General features: G+C 34.7%; 1 protein-coding gene across 3 annotated transcripts in view; it reads left to right on the top strand.

The window, feature by feature from the left end:
• tup (LIM1_Isl and LIM2_Isl domain-containing protein tup) overlaps window positions 1–19,611 on the top strand; it is a 172,138-nt gene extending 152,527 nt beyond the window's left edge. For all 3 annotated transcript variants that reach the window (XM_087343371.1, XM_087343370.1, XM_087343369.1), the window contains 2 exons: window positions 14,450–14,631; window positions 15,883–19,611. In XM_087343371.1, the coding sequence (XP_087199497.1) occupies window positions 14,450–14,599 (150 nt within the window). In that variant the 3' untranslated portion in view covers window positions 14,600–14,631; window positions 15,883–19,611. The remainder of the gene's footprint in view (window positions 1–14,449; window positions 14,632–15,882) is intronic.
• The last annotated feature ends 421 nt before the right edge of the window (window positions 19,612–20,032 follow it).

The raw sequence follows: 20,032 nt of genomic DNA, 5'->3' as shown, positions 1-20,032 counted from the left end.
GATTTGAACCAAAAACCTTTCGGATTTCAATTTTATAGATTTGTTGTTACCATTACACAAATATGATAGGTGTTTGGATTGGTTTTAAGGGTTCGAAAATTTATAGAAATTACTGTGAGATATTACAAAGAAAAATATTTTCAATTGGGATGGAGAGTAGCATAGTTCATTATTTAACTAACCTTAATGTTTAAGAGATTAAATAAATAATGCACAATTTCATTATCGGCAGAAAATCGTGAATATTAAATTAAGTATCTAAGGATCACATCGTGAGGTGAACAGATAACTTTTACACATTGTGTAACATGGCTACGCATAATGTCATAACTTTGAGATGGGCTGGGCATGTGGCATGCATGGATGGGACAATTGTATTGGTTGGGAAGCCGGAGGGGAAGAGACCGCTGGGGAGACCTAGACGTAGATGGGAGGATAATGTCAGGAGGGATCTATGGGAGATAGGAGTTGAAGGAGACTGGATTTTGTTGGCCCAGGACAGGGTCCGGTTGAGGGCTTTGGTTGGTTCGGTGATGAACCTTCGGGTTCCGTAAGCCATCTGGTTGGTTGGGTCCACTAATTGGGAAGCCTGAGGGAAAGAGACCGCTGGGGAGACCTAGACGTAGATGGGAGGATAATATCAAGCGGGATCTATGGGAGATAGGAGTTGAAGGAGACTGGATTTTGTTGGCCCAGGACAGGGTCCGGTGGAGGGCTTTGGTTAGTTCGGTGATGAACCTTCGGGTTCCCTAAGCCATCTAGTTAGTTAGTTAGTTAGTTAGTTATAATATCATAACTAAGGTTTACAATTTTTAGTGTCAATAATCTCGAACTAAATAAAACCATCGAGGTATTTCTCATATGATTTCAAAGTAAATGGGGCATTTTCTAAGACGGAGTCTGTACTTGAAATTTCCGTGTGAAGCGCCTCACTGTTTAGGAAGCAGAAAACAGAGGTATGTTAATCATTTCGTAAACCTTCCTTCCAGTAGTTTTTATAAAGATGGCGTTCTCGTATTTATTTCTCTTAACGCCAGCCACCGATGAGCGACTTTGGAGCGGAAGTCGCCTCTGGCAACTCGTTATTTACCACCATGGTTTTGTTCCCAACACTTCCGACAGATGTCAGTCATCTCGCGCCCAACATGACGTATGATGGCAGGCAATGCAAACGAAAACAAGCAACACATTTGGCCAGGGGATAAAGTTTACTGCTTTTTAAAACCAGCTGCTCTTGAATGCGATGAGATGATTTTTTATTTCCCCCCCCCTCCCCTTTTTTTGGTTTATGGGTGTTGCATCCCAGTTGCAGACAAAAATTTTTTGAGTAGAAGCATTTGAAAACAAAGTCCTAAGGAGAGAATGTGTGGTACATGCTAGTGACACGTATATAAACAGTTTATGCACATGTCTGTCCTAAGCATTAACCCATAATGCAGGGGGCTGAAAGAATCGCTCTACGCATGCGTGGGATCACGATAGCGTCGTCTTTGTTTCCTATGAAAACTTAACCAAATCAGTAGTTCATTTGACTCAATATGTCTGCGTTTACTTTCATCGTACACGTATAAAATATTCATAATAATAATTTTTTGGGGCTAGTGAATTCAAAGCTCCGAAATGTATTCGATCTCGGAAGAAAATCATTTAAGGAAATGATGTCTAAGACCTGAAAGTATCTACGTACCGTACCATGAAGGAGATAAGGATAATTGTTTGGTTACTAAACAACGCTGTATCAGTTTTGTAGATATTCGGGAATTATATGAGAAATACACACGTAGGATTGTTCCCTAGTAATGAAATAAGTGTTTTAATAGCCCAGGAATAAGATTTACGAGCACAGATTTTGAATTAAAATTTTCCTCCCAGGAATTATTACAAAGATTTAACTCGGAACAATGTTGATATATCTTTAAAAACTTTTGTTTATTAATAATTGTGGTCATCTTCTACCAATTCGTTGATACTGAATATATAATACAGAATCATTCTTTTCTCGCATTTTCTCTGTCCTGTTTGTTATTGTTACTAATAGATAATATAACGTACAATGTAGAAAAATGCCTATCAAATCACTGTTCAGCTGATGGATTAAGAATTTGGTATTTAAAATTCCGTTTGCCACATACCTGTAAAAATACCCTAACAAAAATATGTGATGTCACGTTATTTATTTTTCATAACTCCACGTCCCAATTTTATGATAAATACAAATAATTTAACTCAGAAACTTTCATATGTCAGTTAAAATAAAATGTTATAAATAAAATTGCTTATAAAGTTACTAACAGAATACCTTCACTGTTATTATGGGTGAAATCTATAAATGCTTACAATTTTTATCAATGTTTCTAACCTAAAACCTTTTCATATGCCGGATTATTCGATACGTATCGATAGTTGAATATAAGACGAAAAAAAAATGTCTCTAAACTCTTATCATTTAGTATAATTATGTTCAGATATGCGTCAGATTTTGCCTATTAATTCTGTATAAATATAAATAGAAGTTGGATCCATTCCTCCTCGTCAGATCATTCGAAACAAATTTGTTAAACTCTAAAATTGATTAAAAAGCGGCGATCTGAGCAAATAAGTAATTTAAAATTCAAGCAGTAGTGTTATTTATAAAATTTATTTTTAGAGCCTGTAAAAACAAAAATATTACGTAATAATATATTGTTTATAAAATAATTCAATGATGATGCATAAAGAAAATTATATTAAAATTATTTTTTCTTGAAAATTGATGCAAATTCGAAACAATTTCTTTATAAAATACATTTAAAATTTTTACATTTGGCGTCAGTATATGTAAATTGTTGCAGAAGCAGCATTTGAGTAAGTCATATAAGTTAGGAATATTAATCTCTTCACCCACTACTTAATTCTTTTAAATAATGACCTTGAACATATTTCGCCATATAAAATATATTTTTATTGGAAACCGTAAATAATATCCTCCCCTAGAACAACAATATTATTATTATTATTATTATAACTAATGTTTTACCATCTTTAGTTTATCTGTCTTCAACAATTATCTACCTCAATTAGTTTAAATGCACAGAAAAACCACGTTCACCTGATCTTCAGAACAGAAAATGTTCTCGTAGTTTGATCTTGTTTGTTCCTGTAATATTATTGTCAAAACAAATAAATATTGGTCTTAACCATGTTCCACCGGTATAATTAATAAATCCAAAGAGACTATAACCAGAGACAATTAAGCAGTTTGTGACCTGTAAAATTCTCATCGAAACAACATTTCTCCATTCCACGAACATGAGTAGTTTCCGAGCTACAACAAAAAAACACTCATATGAGTACTCACGACAATTTTTCTATGTTCTGGCCTTTATTTATATAATTTCCTCGCCGAAGCAAACAATTTTAGTTTTGGAGTCGTTCTTCCGTCGTGCTTAGTTTCGAGAGATCTTGAATCGAAATGTCTGCCGGGAAACCGGCTATTTTGAAGTTGTTCGTTATGTATCGTCCCTGAAAGGCAAATATCAGCAGCAAACCTTAAATTAAGCCACGATCACTTCCTTCCATATCCCTTACAATTAATTAAACATATAACAAGACTTTATATTATCCGAAAAATTAATCGAATATCCAGTCTTAAAATAAATACACGTACATGGGTTAATCCCTCTGACACGTTTCGATTCAAATTTAATTCTGAGACAGACAAAATAAACAGGACGTCATGGAGATGGAATCGAATCTGCGATACGAAACCATGAGTGACCACTCTGATCGTCTGGCATCAGTCGTTTTATCATTCTATTTTTATGAATGTTTGATTTGTTGGACTGTTAGTGGTGTGACGGTCTGGTCGTAATTCACTGTCTTTGATGGTATACCAGAGGTAGGCCAAGCGCGATAAGGCGTCGTACTTATCATGTAATGAATGCCATCACCACTCCAAGTCCGGTCAGCTGACTGACTACACGATAATCTCAGACCAGTCCAGTTCTGACACCCTCCCCCCCGTCGCGACGTGACTTGCATCCATGTCGTGGTTTAGTGATTTTTTTTTTAGAGTAGCCTAACTTCTGTTCGTCCTTATTTATTTTATTTATAAATAATGGACCTGCATGAGCAGTGGATGATAAGCTTATAGATCAGCCTTTTTTTTCCACCGAATTTAAAGAATATAAATTCCGTGAGGATTTATGTTTTTTTTTTTTTGAAACGGATCCTGTTACATGTTTGTAATCTTAGGCTGGGCGTATTGACATTTTTCAAGGACGAATTGTACTCCTCAGAATACCAAATTACTATTTTTTTTTTCTTATATTATAATATAAGGCCACGGTGGTCTAGCGGTTAGAACGCTGGCCTTGTAATCCTGGGGGTCTCGGGTTCGATTCCCGGCGGTGCCCGAATTTATAACTTGTGTTGGGCAAGGCCGTGGTCTAGGCAACACGGAGTTTTCCTCCGTGGCATCCCAACAATTACTCCATTCACACACAGAAGAAGGCAATGGCAAACCACTTCTGGATCATCTGCCAAGAACGTATATGAACAGGTCCCAGTCCGAGAAAAGGATGGAAGGATCCTGTTCATATGGACCTGTCGTCAGACAGAACACTAAATAATAATAATAATAATAATAATTATAATATAACCCCCACCCCCCGTATTACTATTGTCACACCCGTCTCTTGAAATAGTGTAATTCATCAGATACAGGGTGAATCCTAAATTAGTAAAGTAATCAGTGTTCAAATCGAGCCTAAAATATACCTGTACCATATCCATATAAGCGTACAAATTTTTGGTTTTGAAACCAAGAAGGAAAAAGTCTTGTTGGAAGACTTAGGCGTAGATGGACGTATTAGGCGTGCATTTAAATTGATTTTAAAATAAATCAGGCCGGATATTATTGGCTGACTTCATTTTGCTCAGGATAGGTAACAGTAACAGGCTGTTGTGAACACGGTGATGAACATTGTGGTCCATAAAACGCGGGGAATATTTTTATTTCGTTTGAAGATAAAAACTTAGTTTTTGGTTATTTTCTAACAGTCTTTCAAATGCATGTATCTCATATTCCAGATAAATATAGCAAAATGTTAAAATTCATTTATCCATCTTTTTTTTTTACACATGGTGCGTATAATTACAGAATAATTTGAATCTCAGTGTGTCCGTCCCAATATTTCGTTTCCGAAACTAATCAATTGATTTCGACGAAATTTGGTATTTGAGGTCTAGACTACTCGTTCTATTCATAATAATCCTTCAGTACCGCATCCTACGAAAAATTAATACGTTGTATAGATAAATAAATATCTTCTGTTTTAAAGATTTATCGATATGGAACGATACATCCCATAACTCGATAGTGTAATTCGGTATGTATAATCGATTTTAAGCTACTAAGACGTAAGTAAGATACGTCTTGAGAAGCAGATGACGCTTCCAACGCAGCCTGGTGGCGATTTGATCCAACTGAGACTCAACATCTGTCTGCAGAATTCGATAACCCCCACGTATGACTTCAGTTTTTAACTTTACTTTTAAAACTAGCCATTGGCTAAATTCGTAATAAGTTTCTTGCTTACATTGTAGGTTTAGATTCGTAATGTTTAACTTTTCAGATCTAATATCAAAAGGTTTTGCGTGTAAGTTATACCAACTTTATTTCTACTGTAAAAAAATTTTGTAAAAATTTCTGTAACGTTCTCTAAAAAAATTAATTAATCTGGCCCATCAATATCTTGTATTCGGAAGGTTCAAATATCGTCCCAGACACCGATTATCCTGACCAAGGATTTTCGTGATTTTCTCTTCCGGGATAGTAACGTAAATTAGAAAAAGACCGCTTCCTTCCATATCCCTTCCAATTTATTATTAGTTAATCATATATAGAGGGTGTTCCATAATTCCAGGGCTATTTTACCAAACGACAATTTTTCGTGACTCTATAATGTGGTTTACCGATATCGTCATTAAATAAGTCACAGATAAACAAAACAAAATGTAAGTTATGAATATTGTAAGTGGGCGTGCATAATCCAGGATTGTTTTATCCTCGGTGGACTGTGGCCAAAAGGAAATTGAGTTAATATTTTTCTTTTCTGTTGGCTGTCAGACTCTGACGGACAGACGCGCTGAGCGGTTATTTCATCTTCAGGGTTCTGGGATGGGGATTAGTCTGCTGTCACACATCGCTTCTAAGTCAACACCAGGATGAACTGACGGACTGACAGGGCCACCGTGGAGACCCTATGGGAGACCTTTCCGACACTCTCTGTCCACGAGCAAAGCCCTCTTCACACCCAGGCGTTCGCCAGTTGCGTGCGAACGAAACTTTAATTACACTAAGTCACTTTAATCAACTAAACTAATGTTTATTTTCCACCAGGATGACCAAAACAATTTAATTAAATGCTTTCTCATTTTATTCATAAACAAATTGGGAACCCTTAAACAAATTTGTTATAGTATAAAATAGATTTTGTTTCATTTTTATCACAAAAGTGTTTTCTTTAATCCAGGTTATAAAATACACGCAGACCAGCAATTTTAATGATGCTTAGCCACAAATCATAGGCATAAAGAATGTACCATTTGAAACAAAACAACAAAAATCACGTACTATGGGTACGGTGGTCTAGCGGTCAGACCTTGTAATCCTGGGGTCTCGGGTTCGATTCCCGGTGGTGCCCGAATTTATAACTTGTGTTGGGCAAGGCCGTGGTCTAGGCAACACGGAGTTTTCCTCCGTGGCATCCCAACAATTACTCCATTCACACACAGAAGAAGGCAATGGCAAACCACTTCTGGATCATCTGCCAAGAACGTATATGAACAGGTCCCAGTCCGAGAAAAGGATGGAAGGATCCTGTTCATATGGACCTGTCGTCAGACAGAACACTAAATAAAAAATGAAATAACTATGGGATAAAAATTAAATCTAAAGAAGGACCCCCCCGTATAATAGACTCTCCCAACCTCCCCCCCCCCCGTGACAGTCAAGGTCATCGTAGTGATTAGGCCACTTCTCATGCAAATACTTTTCTGTCGTTTATGAAACATTTAGCGACGCGTATTTTGATAAGAAAGTACGAAATAAGATAAAAGTACATCGACTGATAGAATTTCGCGACGTAGGAAGTGTTTGTCTCCGACAAGTTCTCGCCGAGCGACAAACAGCTTGAGTTTTGGTCGTGCCGATTTCAAGTAGTTCAACAGCTGCAACGATGGAATTCGGCTTTGAGAATTCGGTATTTTGCGTGATAGGGTTTATATAGAAGTTATGGTTGCGTTTTAAATGGCTGCTTGACTCTATCCTCATTCAAATAAGTCAAGTTCGCAGCTTCAAAGTCATTTTATTGTTACGTCCAAGAGATGATAATGTTGCGTCATATTGTGATGATTATAATTGTTTAATTTTAACCGTCTAATCACAATAAAATATTTTATTAAATATTAAAATATTATTACTACAATTAACATTTAATATTTAAAATATTTAAAATATATTTTAATATATTTTAATATATTTTAATATATTTTAATATATTTTAAATATTTTAAATATTAAATGTTAATATTTTAATATTTAATAAAATATTTTATTGTGATTAGACGGTTAAAATTAAACAATGTTACGTTCAAGTTTAATTTTGTTTTATTAACGACCGATTTTCAAAAGGTATATTTAAAAATTTTTAAGCCCCATTCCATATGGGGTGTAATCTACTTAAATTTTCCAACCGATCGAACACAGGGTAGGGTGTAAAATTCACGCCATTGAAATTAAACCTTTTCTCCCAGATCCAATAACGTCCGTGATCATGTTTAATGTATAATTTTATGTGTAATTATACATTTAATTTCTTCATAGCAAGAGTACCTTGCTGAAAAAGACTTACTGTAGCTATTTATTACGCAAACTACTAATTAATCCTGTCTGTTATATTATACATGAATTGTAAAGCATTGTTTATTATAATTACAAATATGGCCGCTGCGCGAAATTTTAATATTTGATCTATATCTTAGAAAATGTTATTTACATGAGTAATGTTATTCCTAAAAATAAATAATAGCCATAATAGTAATTACTACAGCAACAATACCCACTATTTTCGTTAGTTAACAATAAAATTTATGCACATGGAAGGTACATCCAATCAAAAACAAACCTGGGGGAAAATTGTTCATAACATTTCTGAGTTAAGAAATCAATAAGCATTGTCTTTCAATATGCAATTAGCGTGATTGATAAGTCTGATACCATCGTTTCTTTGTCTGTTTACAGGAAAAATAACATAAATTTCACTGCTACGTAAGAACATTTTATTAATTATCAGAATTACTATAATTTACATTTCAGATCATGCCCTCCGTCTATTTATTTATTTATTTATTTGTAGTGTTCTGTCTGACGACAGGTCCATATGAACAGCATCCTTCCATCCTTTTCTCGGACTGGGACCTGTTCATATATGTTCTTGGCAGATGATCCAGAAGTGGTTTGCCATTGCCTTCTTCTGTGTGTGAATGGAGTAATTGTTGGGATGCCACGGAGAAACCGGGGAAGCCCCCGGAGGAAAACTCCGTGTTGCCTAGACCACGGCCTTGCCCAACACAAGTTATAAATTCGGGCACCGCCGGGAATCGAACCCGAGATATATTGTCGATAGTGATCAGTGGACTTGACGTCTGCCGTGTTCTTCACATTTCCTGGGCACACGCCATTATCGAAGTCTTTCCCGTTTTCGTTATTCTGTTTCGAAGAAACAGATAACTTTCGCTTCTAATGAATCCTTTTAATTAAATCTGTGGCCATATTCTGGGTTGTTGCGCCGTGTTGCCCGGTAGAAATTTACCCAGAATGCACGGCGCTACAAACCAGAAGACGGCCATCTTAGTGATCACAGCTGTCATAACCTCAAATCCTACCTCAGCTGATTACTTCTTAGGGTATTTGATAGCTGTATTATGCTGTAATATTTCGAAATAAAAATAAACTCAACTTTATGGGCTCTGGGAGAAACTGTTGGTATAACTAAGCCGCTAAGAATGTCAAATACTTAGTAGAAATACCCATTTCAATATTGTTTATTACCACATACTTCAGAATACAAAATATTTAATTTTAATTAGAATTACGTCCAGACGGGAGTAGACCGAATTCTGTAAACATCTTAAGAATCGAATAAACATAATATACTGGACAGTGTATGTAATGTAATGTAGGCTCTGATATTAAAATATTGACATCTCCACCTATTTTACTGTAAAAGAATTGTAACGTGATCTCTTTGTTTTATCTTCCTCGTACGTCATTTTTTTTAACCGTTTTACCGAAATCATTTCAATCGGATTTTCGAAGAGACTTTACCTAAGCTGATGAGAGTAGAATATTCAACAACGGAGTTGCTTCTGGTAAGATCATATGAGAGGGGACATTGTGGGATTTGTTTCCGAGAAGACAAAAGAGAGATTTATAGAGTTTTATATTCTACAAAAGTGAAATATATGTTTCTTTTTTCGATTCTGGTTTTCAGGGCCTAGAATACGAACTTCGACATCTCATGTTAATCTTGCACTTAATCTTATGTTTGCAACCGTTGTCTTGTTTAAGTATTTTCTTTAAGAAGCAGCAGGCCTGCCAAACGATGATTTTAAGGCAACATTTTTCTCTTATAATTCATTAAAATTTCGTTTAACACGTTCGAATTATAAATTCATGGTTGATGGTACAAAATGAGACGAAGAAACTGGACTAGTGGATAGATGTCGACGTTTCGAAAGGAAAATTACTGCTTGGTTAAATTCCCGATGATATAGCAATACGTACTTACAAATCTACGCTGCATTACAAACCACAAGACCGACATTAAATTTCCTGATGTTTTTTCGCTGAGTTTTCTGGGGCTTAGCTTTCGACTATAGGGAGACCAGCATCCCTGTCCCAATTTTTCCCTTTGGTACCTTTCCCTAATTTAAAAGTACTGTTAGCAGCATTTTATAAAGTAGAACATTTCGCGATCATACTTAGTACTGACTTAATACACCGTGGCAACAAAATACAAATTAAAATGTCTATGAACTTCTATTCAGGTGACGTATTCGTAAACTAATTGCTCCACAATGGCGACCCAAATTTGAAATCTTTGATCATAGGTGCACGACTTATGACGAGATCCTTATACCCCAGCTGCAGCACTGAGATGGTAGACATCCTCTCCCCACAGGACGATGCTCCTCTGCGCAGTGGGTTGGACCTATCCGGTGGCCGCCAGGGTCACCGGACCTCACATCCGTTGATTTTTAATTTCTGGGGGCTACGTGAAGAATGTAGTTTGTACTTCTCCCCTGCCATAGTACTTAAGAGTCTACATTCAGGCGAGACGTGTGCTGTATCGCCCCTGGAAGTCACGTCGACTACCTGTGAACAAAAAACATGAATGTCTAGCCACTTTATTTTTTATTTTAGTGTTCTGTCTGACGACAGGTCCATATGAACAGGATCCTTCCATCCTTTTCTCGGACTGGGACCTGTTCATATACGTTCTTGGCAGATGATCCAGAAGTGGTTTGCCATTGCCTTCTTCTGTGTGTGAATGGAGTAATTGTTGGGATGCCACGGAGGAAAACTCCGTGTTGCCTAGACCACGGCCTTGCCAAACACAAGTTATAAATTCGGGCACCGCCGGGAATCGAAAATTGTGGAAAAAATCATTTTTTCAAAATGTGACCCCGATTAAAAACCATAAGTCCCCTAAATTTCACTTTAATTGATACATCTATATGCCTAGGAAGCATTCTGTCACTCGATGATATACAGTAAGCATCGTTATATAAGTCAAACAAACAAACAAACAAACAGTGGCACTATTTTCTTAAATAGCAGACACTTGTGTTCCATTCCATTTAGCCAACCACAACGTACGTAGTTAGATGAAAGTTCCTGAACATAAAACAGACTTTTGCGTAGGCATGAGAGCGGGGGGGGGGGGGTAGAAGATGCTTAAGGAGAAGGGGGAGGACCGAAATCACTTTATCTCATTCTTGTAAGAATTCTCTGTTCTGCAGAAACATGCTTGCGTGTCGAGGTGGAATCAGGACCTAACATTTCGCATGGAGACCGCTTGTTTGCGTGGTCCACTAAATTATAACCAGGGAGTTAGGGACATTCCAAGCGGTCTATGTCACTGTCAGCGATCATACAGGGGGGAATCTGCATCACTGCTTGCTCTGGAATCCTGTTTTATTATCCATAAAGTCGGAACTGAGAGAAAGCCATGGAATGGAAATTTGGCCCAATGGATTTTGTGTGTTCCAGAAATTCAATAAGCTTAGTATCTAGGACTGAGGCAGAATTTATATTTTCGAAATTACTAAGATAAACCACGCACTAAATAGTGGAAATTTCAACGAAATGCGTCATGAAATTTGCCAGCCTCGCCACAGAATGTGTTTGGTAACGATGTATAATAGTAATACACTAGAGATTATTATTGGCATTCAACACCGTGGGTCAGCTTACCGTCTTGGGATTTCTCCTTATACTTTCATAACAAAACATTCTTTGGGATTCTCATTTTATTCGTCTTTAAAACGTTTCCATAATCGTAATTGTAGATTTCCATTCTTAGAATTTATATTTAAGGCTTCTCTGTCTTTAAATTTTTTGTTGTTATTGAAAAAATTTGTTGACGAATCTGAATGTTCAGAGACGTGAAGGATACATTTATAATACTCAGCGCAGTGACAGAGGTGGACGACCGGTGTTCGTATTTCAACAGTGGCCCCACCGAGTCTAGGCCGGCGCAGGTGATAACTCATTCTCATCTATCCCTAGCTGTTCCCCGGGGGAAAATCCGGTCGGAGCGTGAGGTTTATAATTCGTCTCTAGCCTATCTGGCGCTGAGGCCACTTTACCTATGACTTTTACAGGCAATATTATTAGTGACGGGGATTTTATGTACAGAGGAATGAAAGAAAGAAAGCATTTTTAATTTGATTTATCACTGATGGGAGTTTTATATTCTGGTAAAGAGCTCGCGTCTTGAGCTGTGTAAGACGTCATGTATATAGAAAATAAAATACAAGAAGTAGATTCCATACCCAGTTAAAGTTGAAAAGTGGTGAAATTTTAAAACAGAAATTTTTGGTCTGTTTTCAATTTTTTTAACTACTCATTCTCTTCACTTTCTTATGTCAATTTGATGTCCTCTATTCCCTTTGTTTTAATCCCAAACGTAAAAATAAAAACTTTTTTTTTCTCCTAATTTCTTCCTTCGGAAGACGAAATGGTTTATAACTTTTCGATAAAAGGTTCTATATTTTAGTAAAAAAACAACATGTACGGTACTTTTGCTGTGTTACACTTGGGGGGGAGGGGGGTAGAAGTGAGCAGTAATTATGCAAATTGAACTCTCCGACTTTGAGTGGTCTGAAGTTTTCCTTCAGTCTAGCTTCCCCCTTCCTCATCACTCATCATTAAGGAGAAAACGGAATGAATACGTTCTTCGCTCATTTCTCAAGTGCAAAACAAACATGAAGGGTTTCCATCGGGATATTAGCAGCGTACTACGCCCCCCCCCCCGCCCCCCTGCACGTGTTTCGGCGCTGTAAAATTTGATTTAAGCTCTTAGAAAAACAAACAACGTAACTGGGTATCACATCTACGGTATGGAATCAATGACGTCTCTGTTTGTAAGTCTATGACGTGTTTTCGCAACACGCGTGCGTAAAGATGGGTTATATAGAGCACCTTCTTGTGTTGGTCTTCGTCGATTTGGTTACAGGGTTAATAAGATGGTAAAGTTGAGTCATATTGTGATATAATAAGTATATATTAAATCTTGTCCGTCTAATCACAATAAATTCTTATTAAATATTAAAATATTACAATAATTAACATTTAAAATATTAAATGATGTTCTTTATCGAAATATTCGATTTTACATTAGACCATCATTTTTCATGTTTCAGTTCCTAAAAGAACCATCCTCAGGGGTATATAATTATATAAAGCTTCAAAACGAATAAATAATTCAAATACAATTTTCATACATTATGCCAGCGTACATTTTTATCAGATTTTTTACCAGGTAGACAGAACAACATCGAGTGTGTTATTAAAAATGGAATAAAAACCTGAAAAAGAACATCGTTTAATATCTGGTAAAAATCTGATAAAAATGTACGCTGGCATAATGTATGAAAATTGTATTTGAATTATTTATTCGTTTTGAAGCTTTATATAATTATATACCCCTGAGGATGGTTCTTTTAGGAACTGAAACATGTCGTGAAACATGAAAAATGATGGTCTAATGTAAAATCGAATATTTTGATAAAGAACATCATTTAATATTTTAAATGTTAATTATTGTAATATTTTAATATTTAATAAGAATTTATTGTGATTAGACGGACAAGATTTAATATATACAGTGTTAAATAAAAATAAGAACAGATTCCATATATTAATAGATCTGTCTTTGTACGTAGGGGTTAAAATTGAGTTGCTAGCCTCTGTCGAATTATTGGACCGATATTGACGTTAAACAGGTTAGGTAATGTCTGTTGTGGTCTTTCGTGTTCTGACGCGAAGTTACCAGCGTTTCAAAGGAACGTATTCATTCTGTATTCGGGATAAGAGCGTGTTACTTTCGTCTAAAATGTTGGTAGCCCCAAGATCGTACGATGGCACAACACAGAAGGCATTTTTATCTTCCTTAGAATTTCTTATCTCAAACGTCTTAGCTTTTGAATCTGTATATCCAATAAAATTATTTTTAAAAACACTAAGACGACGTTAGTGAAATACAGATATCAACAGAATAAATTCACAACTACTTTTATTTACCTAAATTTTGAATCTCTTATTCGTTTGGGCTAATCAAAAATGGATTTTTGAATTCAAAACGATAAAACAGCCCATCTCACTAAGAAAGACCTTTGTCCTCTTGTTATGTTGATCAAATCAAAAAGTATGATATATCGAAATTTGTTTGTTCGTTGGGTCAAATGCGCTTTGTAGCACCAGGACGAAGTACCTAAGCATAGTATCGAGGTCACAAACCAAATAAGTGTAAAAGCAACCTGAATGGATCAGTCAGTGAGCCGAAACATAGATGGGAATATAATATTAAAATGTATCTCAAAGAAATTGTTATATCCAGTATTACTTTGTAAGTGGGATTAATCTAGTTCAGGACATAAGTCGTTAATGAGCATTTAGATTAAATAAATTAGTGTGAATTATTTCCCAGCTGAGCAACTACAAGCATCTTTAAACGCCATACCTAATGGAATTATCAGAACCAAGACGAGTAACAGAATGAAGATCGATCTATCGATCAAACCATCGATCGATCGATATTATCTTGCTGCTGTTGTTACTGTATAGGAAATTCGTAGCGACGAACCTGAGTAGCCACTCGTGATGTTCTGTTGTTTTCAGATGCACGGGTATGACTTGCACGGGGCGCCGCCCCCCTCACACGACCTCGGTCCCCCGCCAAGCGACATGGCGCACCCAGACTCGACGGATTCATACGTCACCTACCTGGAGAGTGATGATAGTTTGCATCACGACACGTCCAGCCCATAACGCGGGCTCCAACGTCTACTGTCGCTGTCCAGGTACCTTAAAGACCTCAGAAATCCCTCTATATCTTGCTCGAGCTGTTAGCGTATCTATGTATTCCTGTCCAACTGTGCAGTTACTATCCACAGGATGTTCGTAGTGAAAATCTTACCCAGAAACAAGATCCTTAAGCTGTCTGGCGCAAATCAAAAATGTCCTAAAAGAGATAACATTATGGTCTTACATAAACTCACCTTCCCTTTGTTTCAATTTCCAAATTTTACAGCCAAGTTAAAGAGATGATAAAGTTGCGTCATTTTGTGATAAATATATATTTGTTTAAATTTGTCAGTCTAATCACAAAAGTTCCTATTAAATATTAAATAAAATAAAATAAAATAAAAAATCTAGAAGAAAACATCATTTGAAATCCGAAAAACATCTGACTAAAAGTTGCATTTAATAAATTATATTTAAGTTTATATAATTTTATACACCTGAAGATGGTTCTTATAGAACTGAAACATGTCGTGTAAAAAAGTGTTGATCTAATGTAAATCGAACATTTCGATAGAGAACATCATTTAATATATTTTAAATATTTAAATGTTAATTATAGTAATATTTTAATATTTAATAGGAACTTTTTGTGATTAGACTGACAAATTTAAACAAATAGCCAAGTTAAACTAATGGAAAAAAAAACAGAAGGAAATATAATTTCATTTATGACTGATTGTCTTTAAGCTAAATGTGGGATGGGATATCCCTTTATAGTTAATTTGAAATTGTACATAATTCAGTATTGTTTATCCTGTACTATCTTCATTGTTCTATATATAAAAATAAATTCACTAAGTTTCAATGACTGGATCTACTACCATCTTCAGGTGGGGTCCTTAAGAAAGAAAGAGGCAGGCTCTGTTTTAATAAAGAAAATTATGGAGATAGTCCAGAAGGAAAACAATATTAAATGCAATTCTAGATTCACGTTTTATTTACTTGTAGCAGTAATTTTTAGAGTCAGTCTTCTTATAAGAACTTGTTCTTAAAATCCCATTATTTTACGTTTTACTGAATATTTCTTGTTCTAAACTGTTTTGTACTTTTACGTAAAGTAAATAATTCCCTCTGTAAATCGTCTTTGCCTGATATAAGTAGACCTAGAGTAGTGTATTAAATATTATATCGTAATTTAGTTCAGACGTATTTGAGTTCATCTGATTCCATTAAATAATAATATAATCTGTATAAATATAAACGAAATATTAAAGAGCAGAATATGCAAGTATTATTCTTGGTTACAGGTTCTGCCCTGTGCTTCCTATAGGAGAAAGCACTTTACTCCAGCCGACAGCATCAGCGAGTTATGTCACAGCAGGAATGTGTATAAAGCAAGAGAAACTGTAAAATAAATATTAAAACTATATAAATCACTGTGTGAACTTGAGGCAGCCTCCTTCTGCACTCCTCTGATACGCTGTAGACAGAACATGGATGACTCTTGTCTGAACACTGAAATTGTGAGTCTCCATTTACAGATATTGAACGGGTTTCGTATTTTAATTGTCATTTGTTAAAAAATAATTATATGAGTAATTAAATATGTAAATAAACCAAAGGTAACAGCATATGAGATTTTACCAACGCGTCTGTTATTCGCGAATAATTTTCTTAAAATAATCTGTAACAAGAAAATTACTTCGTGGAAAAAATGTAACATCACGAAACTTTACTCGCTAAATAATTGCCTGGTAATAAAATAGTTCTCACCATAAAATTGGCCACCAAGAACAACTGCAATTTATTTATTTATTTAATGTCATATTAATAGTTAGATTTCAAGGTCATTTTTGTGAATTAAATCTTTATAGTGTGGCATTTCAAATTATCCTCGCTGCAGAAATGTATGTTTAAGTTCTGATAACGGAATAAATAAATTTTTACTTATGATTTTAATAGAAGGATATTTCATTACGTCTCCTTTTGAAAATTGCCAAGAATAAGAGTCTTAACCTCTTCAGTGTTACAGTTGAGATTTAAAAATCCTTAAACACGTATCTTATGTAACATCTCTTACCATCAATTATCACTTTAAGCTAACAATATTCAACTTTGTAAGTCGTCAAGATTTCTTTTTTAATTAGCAAAGAAATTGTGAAATTTGGAATAAAATATACACAACGGAGCACATATATTTTTAATAATATGGGATATGTAAATGAAAATTAAATTCTGTCGTATTTTTGGAGTGCAGTGGGGGTCTTACAGGAACACGCTGCCTCAGTGTGAAAGCGTTGGTTTGTACAGTACTTTCACCAAACCCCTTCGTGTGTGTAGTGTGTGTACGGTGAGCGAACGTGTGAAATTGCATCTTAAATCATTCATCGACTGTCATACGGTCTTCTCCACAGTAGAAAAATATCGACTGGGACACAGAAATCTCATTTATACGCAGTTATCACAATGTTAATGTACTGTAGCCTATCTAGAGTAAACATTTTTTGGGGGTGGCAAACGGGGGAATAATTTTTGTCTTATCAAATTTCATATTTCGTTAAAATGAAAAAAACATAAAATTCATTGTTAAAAAATATGATATTTATGATTCATTTGGGGCTGATTATTCGACTTTAAGCCTGAATTTTACGAACCTTGAACTGACAAGCTAAAGTAAATTTAAAATTTGTTCACGCATTTGTGAATGTTACTCGCTGATGTCTTTAAAAAAAAATAGTATATTTGGCCTAAATTTTTAAAATTAACTTAAATTATCAATATATTTGTCTCTTTATAAAACTGTTTGTCATTCATTATTAAATGTTATTGTGATAATTTTTCCAAGGGGCTCTACTCTGTTGAGCCTAACATCTTATGTGTGAAGAAACTACATTATTTGAGTTTAAAATTGTAAAGATTTCTCGGTGTTTTCCTTATATATTGCGTAATTCAACTATAATTTGCAAAAGTTACAAAACTCCTTTGTCTGTCTTATTCCATTGACTTACGTGATGTTGAATTGTCAGTCGTCACCAATAACTACAAAAGAAAAAATTTAAGTAAATTAATTTAATTTTGAATTCTACACGAAATACATTACGTACTTAATTTTCGAAAGTGACTGTTTATTTGGTCGTTCAGCCACCAAACACATAATTTAATTTATTTTTTTTATATCTGAAACAAGTGATCTGTTTTACATTTCTATTTCAGATATAATTAACTTTTTCAACAAAAAAATATACGTCATTTTTATAATAAGACAAAACGTGAGATCAGAAGTACCTCGAACCACGTACCGTTGTAAGGAAAGCACCCCGAAAAATCTTCTTTCGTAAAGTATTTTTTTATCTTTTACGTGAATAAGATACTGTTTAGAATTATCTCTCCCTGTTTTAAGGTGAATGTTTTCTCCATCAAAATTTTTATATTATTTTATATTTTACGCAAGAATTGAAATTGTGAATGTCGACTCTGAAATTTGTGTTCAACGGTTGTTTAGTTGAAGTTAACAGAGCAAAATGTAGGACCTAACCCACCAGTACACAAGCTTGAGTGAAAATAGGATTATAAGTGCAGGTGTGTGGAACCTCACGTGGATTGTAAATTGTTAGTGTTGTTTTAATAAAACGTAACCAGGGCTTCGTTGCATTTGTCTAGAAACTCTCTTCCTAACCTATAAATTAGTATTTCTATTTAATTTTCAAGAACATTAAACAGCAAAATATAAGAAATATCCTTTAAAATAACGTAACTTTAAATGCTAAGCCTGTTAATGAAAACAGAAACGTATTTCATAACTTTATCAGTCCCAAATACGTTCGCGACGTATTTGACTACAGTCAAAAATTTTAAGAAGAAAGTATAAATTGATTTATAAATTATTTGATGACACTGTTCGAACTATAGATGCTGTACAGAATTAAATAACGTTGGAAGAAGATCAGGTATTTTAAGTAGACCAAATTTCGATTTTGAAGGAGATGGTAGTGGCCTTTCTCGAAATATTATTTCTGAATTTGTGTGGAGAAACTCGGAAAAATCACCAAAATGAAATAGAACATCTTGTAGTGCTTTCAAAAATATATAATCATGGCTTGTTCCCTGGTTATTTTATAACGATGTATCAAATATTGGGTTTTATTTCGTGTATAGGCTCATTGAGTTATGGCAAGATAATTGTGAATTACGAATCTGGGAGGTTGTGATAGAATTTAAATAATCATCACTGAGTATATTTATATTTTATATTATTTCAATTTCTTGAACTCATAAGTAATAATTAATTTGGTTAGGATTGAAAACATTTTGATTATCAAAGGGAGCGAGTAGAATCACGGAAGAGAGCTCAGGATAACGTTATTTTCTTAATTTTAAAGGGAATTTATAGAAGTTATTTAATAATTTTATAATTTCTTCCATATAAATGTCTAGATAGTACAATATAATGGGCCATGATCGCTTCTTCCAAAATCATTTTCATTTATTTTTCACGAAGCATTCTTCCATTCAACTTTACGTAATCTTGGCAGTTGAATGAACCTTTTTATATGAACGCCAAACCATTAAATAAGGCAGTGGTATAATGTTAGAAAATAAAATGTTAAATTTTTATCTCGTGACAATTGGTCTCTCGACTCTGCAACTCCATCTTGTGAGGACAGTCATTTGATTCGGTATTCTTTCTTTGGACACTGAACCAACTACTGACAGTGTCATTAAATATTCCACAAAAGAATTTTTTTAAAAAAAAAAATAAATAAATACAGTTCTGAATTTTTCTGAAGACGGTTTTCGTATTTTTGCGGAAGGTTACGGAGAATATTATTAAAATGGTTTTAAATACGTTCTGGATTATAATGAAATGCAGCTCTGGTTAATTGTCTCTGTCTCGCTCAAAGAGACAGATGGTAACTCTGTCCCATGTTGGGGCCATGTTCTAGCTCTCTCTCTCTCTATATATATATATATATATAATGTATATACAAGCCATTTATTGGGATATTAAATTAAACCTAGGCCTATACTTAAATTGAGATATACCAAAGACTAACTTTAATTCACTGTTTTTTTTTTCATTTTATTAATTTAATTTGACAATTATTCACATCTCCTATCAAGTTCAGACAACTCTGTGAAGACAGAGTCTTGTGTCATCGTCAGAGCGAAGTGAAAGTCTGAAAATATTGTCAGCTGTATGTTAATATTTCTACGTACTCGAACATGTTTATTTTTAGGGACATTAAATAATTGTGCAATGTAGCCTCGCGACCAGGATAGATAACATAAAAATTAGGTTATAGTTTGAAGGTTCGATAAACATCGTAGTTTGGTATTTTTCTCTTTTGTAAATTTCTCTTGACTCATACAAAACTTTGCTGAATATAATCTCTCTTTATCTCTCTCCATGTTAAAATTAATATTAAGCCTTTCAATGCTGGTTTTTATTTAAATATT

This window comes from Zootermopsis nevadensis, unplaced genomic scaffold (assembly GCF_977971745.1).
Source record: "Zootermopsis nevadensis isolate Lab colony 2312 unplaced genomic scaffold, Znev_1.0 Znev_ptg000005l, whole genome shotgun sequence".
Classification (NCBI taxonomy): domain Eukaryota; kingdom Metazoa; phylum Arthropoda; class Insecta; order Blattodea; family Termopsidae; genus Zootermopsis; species Zootermopsis nevadensis.
The sequence above is the reverse complement of the archived record's forward strand: the minus strand, read 5'-3'. Positions and strand labels throughout refer to the sequence as shown.